We start from the raw sequence: 14,386 nt of genomic DNA, 5'->3' as shown, positions 1-14,386 counted from the left end.
AAATATCTGATATAAATCCTGTCTATGCGTCTGCAATGAAGAAGATTATTTCCTTAAAAATAAGCATTCGGCACCAAACAACCTTGCCCTAAAAAATTTTGTTTTAAATCAACTCACACTCGTATGGTTCTGGTGTGCTGCATAAACAGCAAAATAGAAGGTAGCAAAGTACAGCTGAAACATACTGTATATACGAGTACGTATCTAAAGTGATTCAATCGTGCCTGAGAAAGCAGAAAATATATAGAAAATTGAAAAAAATAAACCAACGATGACGACTTATGGTGATATTCGAATATTACGACAGAACGTGCTTTTCAAAAATTTCCGTCTCAACGGCGATTTTTTCACACTGTTCGATTTTCTCCTCCACCACCACCCCCCCCCCCCCCCCGGGCACACTGGTACGTATATCGTTGGAGAAGAAAATTAAACGAAAGAATTAAGGTTATTAGGTCTATTGTTTGGGGTATAGAAATATCAACTGTATACGATATCGAGGTGAACATCGGATTTATACTACGTATTTTTTCCTACAGTATACAGATGGAGAATTTTTATGCGATGCGATGGTATTAAAGGTCGACGAAAACACGGTACCCTTGAATTTTAATACAACGGCTACCATTTGATCATCGATGAGACACGTTAAAATGTCACTAAACCTTTAACACACTTGTATTATTTTTTGCCCGCCAAAACGTTCCATCTCTCGCTTCCCCCCTTATACATAACCGCCGCAGGAGAATCGCCAAAGTTAATTTTCCTTTTATCGAAGGCGAACGCGTCGTGTTTTTTTTCTCCTACTCGTTGAAAAAAAAGCTCATTTTAATCCTTATTAGGTGGTATAGGAATATACAACGATATAGAAAAGAGGAAAACACTCGAATACTCGGCGATGCCCTTATCTAATGTGTACGCTCGTTTACGAGCTACATTTACTCTTTAGTGTACAGTATTTTTTCCCCTGCGTTTTTTCAAGCTCGATACTCTCGACTTTCGACTCGTTGAATGAAATTTTTAAACACGATGACGTCAATCAAGCATTTAAATGCATTTAAATTTCAACTAATCGCAACAGGGCGCACCGGCACGTCATTCCAGATGACAATAATTTACCAGCATTCATTCAGAATTCGATCAGCCGAGACTCGTTCGTCGTCTCTTTACGGTACAAACCCTTCAATCACAAAGACAAATGTGCCCATTGTACGAACTAATATACCGGAATAATGTTCTAATCGTAAAGATTTATAGATTTGTCGTTAAAATCCATAAACGAGTCTTCGTCTCTCGTCCAAACCAATTCATTCCGATAACTTCACGTGTGACCCAGTAAAAGGCATTCTCTCAATATGGTTTTTCGTTAATCGTCCAACCCATCGTTTTTACGCTCTCAGTCATCTTTCTAATTCACCCAAAAAAAAAAGGTCTACCGGGTTTTGCTTATAAAATGACCTGGTTTCCCTGGTTGCAGGCTTGTTTTCCTTCTTGGTCGTATATGATAATTATACGATGAAAAAATACCCTGCACGAGATCTTTTCGACGTCTCGACTGAATGATAAAATGGTCTTCATTTTTCCCATGGAATTTCTACACGTTTCTGTAGGCAGAAACACGAATCATGTATTTTTGATTTATTTGAATAATTTACCATATTGCAGCTTCCCTCGTCCAATAACTCATATATAGTATCCAATACTCAATAAAGGCGTCCTCTTTATCAAACGAGCATAAATTACTTTCTGCAGCTCTATCAAAATTTAATATTAAGAGATGATCCTGCCACACCTTGTACATCATACATCTTCAAACATGAAAAAATCAAACATTGAGAAGTACTTCGAAAAATTCAAAACATTGCTCTTCTGAAGAGAATGTAATAAAAATTCGCCCAAAAACAAGCCAGACTTCTTCACAATACACAGAGTGTTGATCTTCAAAAATCGCAACTTTTCGCGATCTTTTTCCGCGATTTTTCGCGATCTTTTTTTGTGACTTTTCGCGATATTTTTTTCGTGACTTTTCGCGACCTTTTCCGCGACTTTTCGCGATCTTTTTTCGCGACTTTATCTCAATACCCTCTCATTTTTCAACAAAAAAAAAAAAAAAAAGAAAACTGGTTTCAAACAACGTTAACATTTTTTAAAAGGAGTTTTTGAACAACTTTCATAGCCCATGCATCATAAAAAAAATGTATGAAATACATACTCTGTACTAAAAAAATATGAAAAAAATTGAAAACTTCATTTATAATTTAATGAAATGAATATTAGGTATTAATAGGAAGTACGTAGTACGTACCTACTTCAATAAGAAAATTGAATTCAAAGTCGGGACGACTTTTTGCCACTTTTTGGTAATTTTGGTAAAAATTGCGACCTTTTTACGACTTCTGCGACCTATTTTCAAAATCACGACTTTTTCTAGACTTTCGCGACTTTTGTATCATGATAGACATCCATGATACAATTTCCTTAAAAAATAGAAACCTCTCTCAACCAAAGTCCTTCAGCTTCACCCTAGTGCAGATCTGTTCATTCTTTTCCCAACAGTTCAACTTATACAAAAGCAGGAAAATGTCGCTAAATCCGGCAACAATGTAAATTTCCAAACTTTTTAATAACTTGGGGCATGTATTAAAATCGCGAATATATTAAAAATTCGATCACGTTCGACTCCTCGGAGCGCTAGTACGTTTGCGGCGCCGAATAAAATTCTGCATAAATTATGAGTTCGAACATCTGCGCTAAACGACGAGCTATATACCATTCTCAACTCGGTATGAGCGAGTAAAAATCCACAACACTATACTCGGCAGATATGAAGAAATTTCCAAACTAGCACACCTGATGCTCGGTACTTGGATAATTTTCACTTCGTATAAACCACACCATATGTGCTATTCATTAAAGGGCGAGCGAGGTCACTTCGAGGGGTCATTTCAACACCTATATTTCTCGATTCGACGAATTCCGTTTTGAAAATAATATTGAAAACGTATACACTTACCCAGTCTTCAATTCGAATATCTTCGCAGCACAACTTAAATCGTATATAAATAAAAAGGATACATTCTAAGAGATCCATTTTTCGTTCCAATGGCTAAAAGACGTTGTATTGGATCAAAAGCAACTGCCGAAGGTTGATGTGGGAACCCGTGCAAAAATGTCTGCCAAACAAAAAAACAAACGAAAAAAAAATGTAAATTAACACATTTAATCGTGCTAAAGCGTCGTATGTTAATTAAAAGCGACAAATACACGTAATGAATTTCCGATTCGCGTGATACCCGGTACTTTTCAATTTCATAATGTCGGCTGAAAATTATTCAAACAAGACTACCTATGCGAGATTTTCTCAACACATATACGACCACGTGATATCATCAGTTGTACAACTCGACGAACAAACCCTCAACCCTGTGACGATGAGGAAAAAGGGAAAAAACTCGTTAAAATAATTTCACGTTTGTACATATAAAAACGCCTAAACTGAAACCTCCATTTTGCTTAATCAATTTCCACGTATGCGTAACTATCGTCGACGAAAATTTACACGAGATTTTATTTTTTCTGACAGCCAAGTAGAGTACGTATAGTACTCGGTCGAACGAAAATATTACATCGGATTTCCAAATGATAAATCATTTTTCTTTATTTCAATCGTAAATGTCGTAAATGTTGAAATATGAATCATTGCATGTCAAATTAAAAATGAAATTTGCGCGAGCTACGTATATAACATTTTTCACGTATCGTAAACTCGATCTACATGAACTATGTAGAATGTGCTCGACGATAGACCCCCTTTCTTTACCCCGAATCGATTCCATAATCGAACAACGTTGTCGTTAAATCGATAAAAAAAATTAATTAAAAAACTAGGCTCGGATCGAGATACTGTATCTACGTATATCTAGAGTTGTGGCTTTGAATAAAATCTCATCGCCAATCTTGAAAACATATCGAACATGTCAGCCCAGACAAAGACAAACAAATTTATGATAATTTTAACACATGTTACCCAACAGGTAGCTCCCAAGCGAACTTGTTATTCAAATTTTAATACATTGCTCAGTAATGAGATAGCTTTTAGAAATAAAATTTCAACCTTCAATGATGTATTTTGTAAAAATAATTTCAAATTTGTGTATTTTCAACTCCCTCGTCGAGTCGTTTCATACGAAAAATCATTACAAACATGGCGAATTGGCGAATCTCCAGGGAAGGAGGAAATGAGTAATCAAGTGAGTCCCAGCAGTACAACAAAAAAAAGCAGGAAAATCAGCATAATTTTCCAATCAAGTAATCCGATTTGTGAAGGTGAAGAGGGCTTTCAAGTCTACGTTTTAGTAAGTTCAAAATGTTTCGATTTTCAAGTAAGTAAAACTAATTAAAATGAAAAAAAACAAAATAATCTCATTTAAAAAAGAAGGAACCAGTAAATAAAAAAAGGCCCAAAAAACAAAAAAAAAAGGAAAAAGCAGTAGGTAAGTAGGTCTAGCAGGACACAGAAGCAAAAAGTGAGACAAAAAACAAATTTTGGAAACTTCATTTTGTACCAAGTAGGTACATATTCTGCGCAGTTTTTCAATTTTTTCCCCCTTTCAAAAAATCTCTGTCAAAAATAATTATTGCATTGCAGGGTGTCCACTTTTTTGAAGACATCTCTGATTTTTTCAGTCAAATTTTTCTAAATTTCCAGACCCTTTAAATATTTACTACACTCAAATACAGGTGGGGGGGGGGTCAACTTTTTTGAAAACACGCGAATGTTGACTGCTGAATATCACAAAGTGAATAACAAATAGAACAACATGCCAAAAGAGGGCAGAAGCATGACTTTTGACAGACGATTTTTTTCAAATGGTTAATTTGGAGGTGAGGGGGTTTAAAATTCGATACAAAATTTTTGATGTCAAAATGTTTATATTTTCAAAGAGAATAAGGAAATGAAAAAAAAAAATCTGAAAGAAGAGAATAGGTAAGTAAACAATTACAAGGTTTGATGGAAGAAATTTGTTTGAAAAATGGCAATTTTGGCAAAAACAGTACTTTTTATGGCAAATATAGGCAGAAAACAGGATTTTTATGACCATTTTTGAAAAAAAAAGAACATAACGGAAAAACCAATGCCTTTTTAATTTTCAATCTAGGCCAAAAATGAAACATCCTCACAATTTTGACAAGAAAACAGGACCTCTTTTGGTAATTTTAGAAAAAATTACAATCTATTCGACAATTTTTGAAAAATTGCTATTCTGATGACTTTGACAATAAAACAGGACATTTTCGACGATTATAGAACAATTTTTAATGCTTTCAGAAAAAATTAAAACCTTTTGATAATTTTGTCAAAAAATGAAACTTTTTGAAAATTTTGACAAAAACTAGGAATTTCTTGACAATTTTGGCTGAAAACAGCACTGTTTTGGTAATTTAGGCAAAAAAAAGGAATTATTGACAGTTTATTAACATTTTGGAAATTTTGGGAAAAGACAAAAATTCTTCATAGTTTTGGCAGAACATTGGAATTTTTTTTTTTTTTTTTAGCAATTTAGCCAACAAAACAGCTTTTTCTTGACAATTTTGGCAAAAAAGCTTGAACCTATTTCAAGCAACTTTGCCAAAAAATCAGGACTTTGATTTGAGATGTAAAATCTTAAAAACAACATGGCCAACATGGGCAACAATTTCAATCGGGACATAATTATACGTATGATGCAACAAGCCATTTTAAACCCAAGCTATCAGCAGATTTTTTCAAAGTAAGAGAGGATCAATGGTTAAATAAGAAGAGGTTATAAAATTTATCGCTCTATTTCTCATTATTTTTTTTTTAAAAAAAGCAACGAGTTACGAGTTTCTTTACGAATTATCGTGATGAAAATCTCGTACCTCAAAATTCATCTACAGAGGTATTAAAAGAACAAAAGAGATGAACGAATTTTTTTTCATAAAACAAGCCGAGAACACACTTCAAATAACACCTAATAAATCGATGGAGTACTTTTCAAAACGAAAAATGAAAAAAAAAATACTCAAAACAAATAACCGGCAACACCAACCAAAAAAAGAACTTTATAAAAATATTTCACAGCAATTTAACTTTCAAAAAAAAAAGTGTTAGGTACCTTAAGCGAATAAAAATACCGGCATTCTTGAAATTTCATTCAATAACGAAAATAATTTCAATTGGGTCCTTTAAAAAAACCTCGTTGAAAACATACTTTCGTAAACAAGATATAAAAAGCTCAAAAAGCAAGGATTAACTCAGGCCCGTACACTTTACGACGACGATTGTTTATAAAAGAACCTCTTAAATTGTACTTTTTACTGCTAATTCGTGTAGCTTTTTATTTTCGTTCGTTTGTAGACGCGACATTTTTGTCCGATAACGACACAATTGTCACGTTTGTGATTATAATAAATTTAAGATATTAAATTTTTATACGTTCGTATTATCAATTGGGCGCCGTATAACGAAAATTTTACAGCATTTTAATAATAATTTTTACAACGATTTTTCGCAAACAATTTCACACTGTCGAGATTTGATTTTCGTATACGTTTTCTTATTCTTCCTACACGTTTTTGCTGTAGCCAAAATGATGTCACGTGGAATGGACCGTACACATTATGACGTCCCAGGACGAGAGATCACTCAAACAAAACCAAAGTCTCAGTTAGGTAGGAATCTAAGTTTCCAAAGAGTTTATACAGCGTATATTTTAATCCGAATTAAAAGTTGATGCCATCGCCACACCGAACGTTTTGACCACAAAGGCACAAAATGATTTTAACATAAGTCGGGGTGTTTTTCAAAATGACTGAAAATTCGCTAATTAGTATAAAATACGTATCTTTGTGAGTGACTGCGGCACTTTTCAAGAAGATTTGTAAACCGAAACAAGTTGAAACAAACTGAAGTTTTTAGTGAATTCTGCTGAAAGTTCTCCACTTATATAATTCTAGTATACCTAAAGACTATTGCAAAATAAAAGTTCAAGGAAACAGCTCTTGACAGACAAATACAGGAGACAAACAACTGCAAGCACGGATACTTCTTCCAAGATTAACCAATCGTCTAAACGTTCACTCTTTACTCGAAGAATCAAGGTGGGAGGGGAACATCAAAGAAGCATATGTAAGAGACAAGGGCAGAAAAATAATAAAATTTGAAAACAGAATCTTTCCAAATCGTTCTTAAAGTATGAACTTGAACTTTCTCAAAACCCACCTGAGAAGGTCCTATAATCAGAATAAGACAGGAAAAGAGGGAGATTTGTTTTAGTTTACAGACTTTATACAGCTCATTTTTTTCACATCATTATCGTTTTTTTAACGCGTAAATTTTTTTTCAGAACCTTCGCGAAAGAAATTCCATTAAAAAGAAGCATTTGATAGCTTATACGTCTCGATCGATGTTATCGTATTCGTGAAAAAATATAAGTCACCGTGAGCTCCTCTGCTTACCCCTTTATCCGAATTTACCTTCGGTTCGATACTTTTTATTACACAAATGGCGAATTTTTTTGACTGCAAATATAAATATCGAGAAATTGTTCACCTAAAAACGATAAAAAACTCCATAAAATATTTCCAAACAGTGAATTAAAAAACTGATCGAAAAATTTTAATCAGATATTAGGGCTTACGTCATCTCTACGTCTTTCGTAAAATCAAAACTTTTACAGCCCTGTAAAATTTTCCATTATTTTTACGAACTACAAGAATTCGATACAACACAGTCGATCGTACATAAAAAATATGTAAAACTAGGCGGAAAAAAAAGTTGATACGATGTAAACGAGAGACAGGGGTGTATTCTTTTAATAAAAACGATTGTATTTTAAAACTGGAACTATTCTCGTATATAACCAGCTGACATTAAGACGTAATAACAATCTGTTGAAGATGAGATATTAAATTTTTTTCCTCTGGTGCTGGTGCGAGAAAAGCAGTAAAAATGTCGGTTCTAAGACGTCGAATTCTTTTGATTTGCGAATGAAAAAGAATGGAAAGATTTTTAATTACTTTAGATTATTGTTTCGCCTTATGTATGGGAGGAAATTAACCCCCAAGACTGCGTCGACTAATTTGCGGTCACTTAAGAAGCTCGAGCCAAGTTTTAAATGCGGCTACAATTATTATGCATAAAGCTAATTCAGAATTTAACAATATGACAAAGTTGTTCGCGCTGTAAAAGTCGCACCAAGACAAAGAGAGGAGAAAACTCGGCAGTTTAATTAAATCCTCCTTCCTTCGTCTCGTTTCCTCCCTTCGTAGTCTCACTTCTGCGGGAGTTTTAACCAACCGAGAGTCGAATTTCGTAACTTATAACACGACACCAAGTCGCAGCAGCGTATATAACTCGTATTGTACACACTTTCGCGGCTGAAAACGTGATCTACATGTAATACTCGACGGCCCAGCACCGTATAAAATTCTCGTCATCTTTGAATTACGCAAATTACTGCTTCTTCCTCCTCATCGCTGTTTATAAATGGTGCTGTATCGTATTGAAAATTCGATATTTTGCAACTTTTCACCCAACACAACGGCGGCGACAGAAAATCCAATATAGGAATTTGGTGAAATTTGACAATAATCGATACTGGAACAGTGAACACCACTACCTATACGTAAGTAAGTATTCGAATGGTTTCTAACTTTCAAATATTCATTCGAGTAAAACGAACGAAAGCTGTATAAAAACTTGCAACATACCTCGTACCACCCCGCATAAAACGATTGGTCACCAGTATCAAGCACCATCTGCTATCAATACAATTCGTACGAAAGTTCATATAGAAATAGCGTATACCAGACTACAGCCTATTCCAAAATTGTTTTGTTTGATTTGGCCAGATTTTACAAAGAAACTTTCCAAACGAACGTAACCTATTTTCCAATTTAATATATTGGACTCGGATATGAATGTAAAAGTTTCTAGCAGTTGTGTATCTTTTTATACTTTGTTAGCGAATTCCAAGTGATTAATACGGTCAGCCGAGGCCTTTGTGGGTTTTTTGTTAGTAGAAGGAGAAGAAGAAGCGATAGCATGGGAACCAGAGAGGAGAATGGACGGATTTTAAGTAAGTTTCCAAATATATATTAGAAGATGATCTTCAGCCAGGTACTCAAAAAATCAAACTTTTTTCAGAGAAAGATGAAAAAAATTGATTCGAAATGAATCTACGAAATAGCGTAGAAATTTTACAGTACAACATTTTCATTTTCAATAAATTTTCTGACATTTCCATAATATAAATAAAAGTTAATGATATTTTGGATTTCATGAATTTCAAAAAATTTTCATGATGTCTCACTCAATTTTTTGAACATTTTTAAAGATATTTTATGCAATTGAAAATCGTTTTCCAGATAAATTACAACACTTCAATTTCGATGATTTTTTATAGGATAAAGTAAAATGTTCATGACATTTTAACCATCGTCACGATTTTTGTACTTCGGAATTTCTGCTGTGTCGAGTAAAACTTGATATATTTTCCAAAACCAATTATAATTTATCTGACAACAGGAATAATTTATTTCTGTAAATTACTAGGTACCTCATTGATTATTTAAGCACAAAAATGAGAACTTTTCCAACTTTACTTCTCTTTCAATTGAAAAAACTTCACTGACAGAGGTGATTTGAGCAACCTATGTGACCGAAGCACGTAAGTAAAGGTTCAATTTTTGGTGCCAAAAATGTCAATCACATGGCCAAAAATTTCATTTCTCGAGCCAAATTGAAAATCATCGTTATTTTTGAGTTCAGCATTGATTCGTCTTGATATGTCTCAATGACATGTTTCGGTAAAATCACGAAATAATTGCAGCTAGATCTATTGTGCCAACTGATTTACAGAAACACAGATTCATGAATTCTTAACACATAAGATTATTTTACTCAAGTTGATGAGTTTTTATCTGTATGTTCGAGTCTAAAAAATTGAAAAAAACAGTGTTTGAGGGGGGAGGGCTATAATTTTGATTGCATTTTCGAGATCAACGGACTTTCTCCTTTATTAAACCTGGCTTAACTTTTTTTTTGCTTCCCCAAAGTTAAAAAATTAGAACGTTTTCAGACCTTTCTCCTCCTACAACATGGAATCAAAATGATCATCATTTTTCTACTTTCAACAACTACCCACATAAATCGAAATCTAGCAAATAGGGCATAACTGGATAAAATAGGCGATTTGGCCCTATCCTAGGATTTTGAAACTAACCAATGGAAGTTGTGTGATAAAAATATTATCTTTCACGTTTTCAAAATTCAAAAAAATCTGGCTGACAAAAATGAGTAAACAAATCGAAGATTTTCAATTTCTATGAAATTGACACACATGATGTATTCTGATTTGATTAGTCCATGGATGAATTTTGGCTGGGTGAGTGCCCGGGGGGGGGGCTTCAGAGGTTCTTAAAATGACGGGAATCATTTTTTTTTTTTTTGGTAAAAATTATAAATCAGAGAAAAAGTTGAGTAATTTGGTCCCAATTCGAGTTGATGGTGTAGTTGGATGTCTTTAATCATATTTTGCGAGAAAAAAATTTTCGGTCAAAACTGACAAATTTGGGTGGTAAAAACCATAAAAAAATTATTTTTTGTACTTTTGAAAATTAAAATTAGCAAATCGTTTATTTTTAGGGTTATAGTTGATGTTTTGAATATTTTTTCTTCGCAAATGTTTCGCATTAATGAAGACAAAATATTGGAATATAAAATTCCTGAAACTGAGGAAATATTTTGAAACGCAGTGGTACCACTTTTTTGAATTTCAAAAAATCGCCAAAAGTTTGGGAAATTTTTTCAATTTTTCGAAGTTGGCAATATTGACCAAATAATTGGCACCACGTGCGTTTCAAAATATGTCCTAAGTTTTAGGAATATCTTTCAAAATATTTGACACCAGTAATGCAAAATATTTGCGAAGAATACCACTGAACGAAAAACATAATTTTTGGGCAACCCCCCTTCCACAATGTGACCCTTAGGAGGGTCCAACTTCAAATCTAACTTCATATTCGTGTTCAGCGCGTTCGATTCATATGATAACGATACCCATATTGTCAATCTTCTTTCGCCCCAAAATTGAGGGAGGGGGTGCCTATGGCCGCAAAATTGTCTTTTTAAGAATTTGTTTGCTTTTCTATTGTTTTTGGAGCCCCGAATGTAAAATTTCAGAATTATATCAATGGCTGTATCGCTTTTTTTGGAGGTGCCGTGACACAAAAAACACATTTTTGAGTGTTTTTTGAGTTTTTGAAGATGGTTTAAGTACTTGAAAAAAAAAATAGAAAAAAATACCAATTATACCTAGTACTCATGCAGATATATTTTTGAAAAGAAACAAAATTAGTGTGCTTGAATTAGGTTCAAATTTTCTTTTATCGATATCTCCCTACTAGAGGGCCAAAAAAAAATAGAAAAAATTCACGTTGCTAGACTGGGTAAATTCAGAAATTTTTATTCAAAACTCGTCGAAGTATGATTTTTCCCCCGAAAAATGTGTTTTTTCGCCATTATGGACAAGGGGGTGGAGTGGGGGATTTTTTTGGCTCGAACCTTTTTTAAAAGGTACCCAACAATGTTTCATCAAAATTTCGAAAATCCGAGGACAGGGGCATTTCACCTATTTTACCCGGGAATATCCTCTACATTTCATTAAAAAAATTAAAAATCGCCCTTAAAACTTTATTTTTTAATTTTTGAAAATTAAATTCGAAAATGAATTTAAATTTGGGTTATAAGAGTTTTGAGACATACTCTTTCAGTATTGCTTTTAGTTTCGTTGTAAGTCGTAATATGAATCAATTTCGCTGCAATATTTTTCTGTATCGCAATAATCACTACTTCAAAAACTCATCAGAGTACCGATTCAACAATAAACGATCAATCCGTATAGAACAACAAACAATAAAACAGAGAAAAAAAATCAGATAAACGTAATTTAAGGTGCAAAAAAGGTGTTCTTTTATACCTTTTAAAACCCGAAGCGTTCGAGCGAAATGAAAACTACACCGATAATTTCAACGTTATAAAATAAAACAATCAATAACACCAAATCAATCAACACGGGTTAATTTTTCAAACCCTTCAAACGCATTCTTTCTTCGTTAATTCTCAACTATACACAGCATAGCATCCGTTCACCACACGATTTGGCTTAACCTTATTTATATACACAGAACAGAACACAGCTATAAGAGCTGAAATTTAGCCCGATGATTACGTACAAAGGCAGAGAACGTATTCAGCGAGAAATTTATCTCATTTACATTGCATTCGCATCAGTCGGACCGATTGCTCATTCAGTTGGTAAACAATTGCTGCGATGGCCACGTAGTAGTATAAGCAGCAGCACAAAGTGACGTCGAAGCTTTTGCAAGTGTTTGCAATATAACCTTCGAAGAAAAGGCGTCGAGTTCAAAGGCTATTTGTGTCACAATTCCGGATAATACATAATAACGTGACGACACATTGCTTCAAAAAGCATCGTTTAAATGGAAGCCGAAGCTCGTTATTTTAATCTTATACCGAATGGTAACTAAATTCGAAAAGGGTTTTCACAGGCAAACGCGTAGGTATAGCTATAGGTACCTACAGTAGTTCTGCTATTCCAATTTTGATTATTTCAACCGGCCGAAAACCTTTTTCATAATAAATTATTCGCGTCACAATTATAAATGGCCGCCAAAATACCAGCTTAAAATTTACACTTCCTCGCTGCACACTTTTAGGGCGACTCGACTGTAGCGTAGTTATACCGTAGCATATATCTTAGAAAACATATACCCCCCGACCCCCTGCTCTCGTACCCGTCACCTTTCACGCAGCAGCGACCATCATCCAAGAGTATAGCAACGTATACACTAACTATACACTACACAATAGTATCGTAGAGTAAAACGTACACGTAATTTATTAAAATGCTACAAGAACCGACGCCGACATCGAATTTCTCCGACAATTCTCGACGTTTATAAAACGCCTAATCGAATTACAATGGCGAAATTTCAACACAGCACCAGTTCGACTTAACCAATTAACGTCATATCGCGAGCAATGCTATTCCCTTTGGAAAATCCCTCTTTTTTCCCTCCGCTTCAACATCTTACCTATAATACTCGTATTATACCTTACTAGTACACAACGTACATCGAAATGTGCAACAATTACTAACTTCGGTTTCGGTAAATTCAACAAATTGCACCATCAGCAACACCTCCTCAGAGATCGAACGTACAAGTACGATGAAAAAAAAAAGAAATTCCTCTAAAGTGTGTTAAATTCGCGCATTGCAGCGCAATTACAGTATAGCAACACGTCAACGCGTAACTCAAGACTCCGACAAAAAACTTTATTCAACTTTCTAGTGTTTCGTTTCGTGCTTCGACCCACAATACGAGTGTATTATCAATTTTACAACTTTTAGCCGTGTGACGAGCTAACTGAGCTAACTTTTACACGCTAGATTCTGCGAGAAACTTGTAGTTTTGGTGTCCTGTTCGAGCTATTCAATTCATCTATTCATCGATACTCGAACAATACACTTTTGAATTTATGCTACCATCGTTCGCTCGCTAAGGGTAAAAAGATACGCAACAATATGAGAATTATAAGGTCTCGGTTTCATTTAAAACCCTGACTACCTTACATTGCTGCTTTTTCTTTCCGGTAGATCTTTCATTTAGCCATACAAAATACATAACGAAATGAGGAAAGTGTTCGTAAATTCGATAACGCTTCACTTTGAATTATTCGTATCGAAACCTCGTTTTGTTGCCATAGTAATTTTACTATAGATTGAATGCTTTGGTTTCAGCTCTCATAATAAACAGAAATCACGTCGTGAAAATTTTCCAAAATTTACTTAAGTACGTACACCTGAGTACGAATTTTGAGAAAATTTTCCAAAAAAAAATGAAAATCAAGACACTTTCCAATTTTTGAAAACGTTCACATCATTGTGAAAATTCCGAGGAATTGTCCAAAAATAAAGAAATCAGCTTTTTGCAAATTTTGCTACCCACTGTAAACGAATATGATAAACTGTTAGGCTGTCTACAGGAATTTGTTGACCGAAAATCACAACCTTTTCCCTACTTTTTCACTAGGTACTTCTCAAACCCCCCCCCCCTCAAAAAAAGATCGATTTCCCCCTTTTTTTTGCAGGGTGTCTATAACAAAATTTTAAAATAAAAAATCAAGACTTAAGCAGGACTTTTAGCAGGACGTTTTTTAAGCACTTGAAATTTTAAAATTTTATTTTTAACTTTAAGGTTATTTTGCTAAATGTACTTAATGAAATTGAACGAATCTTAAAAATATACAAAAATTAGATGCAAAATTTGAACGATTTTT

General features: G+C 34.1%; 1 protein-coding gene across 6 annotated transcripts in view; it reads right to left on the bottom strand.

Moving 5' to 3' along the window:
- Nucleotides 1-14,386, bottom strand: part of Tomosyn (syntaxin-binding protein tomosyn) — a 258,629-nt gene that overhangs the window by 152,208 nt on the left and 92,035 nt on the right. For all 6 annotated transcript variants that reach the window (XM_065367724.1, XM_065367722.1, XM_065367723.1 and 3 more), the window contains exon 2: nt 3,076-3,173. In XM_065367724.1, coding sequence (XP_065223796.1) covers nt 3,076-3,173 — 98 coding nt within the window. The remainder of the gene's footprint in view (nt 1-3,075; nt 3,174-14,386) is intronic.

This window comes from Planococcus citri, chromosome 5 (assembly GCF_950023065.1).
Source record: "Planococcus citri chromosome 5, ihPlaCitr1.1, whole genome shotgun sequence".
NCBI classification, from domain to species: Eukaryota; Metazoa; Arthropoda; class Insecta; order Hemiptera; family Pseudococcidae; genus Planococcus; species Planococcus citri.
This window is presented reverse-complemented; position numbering and strand designations above follow the sequence as displayed.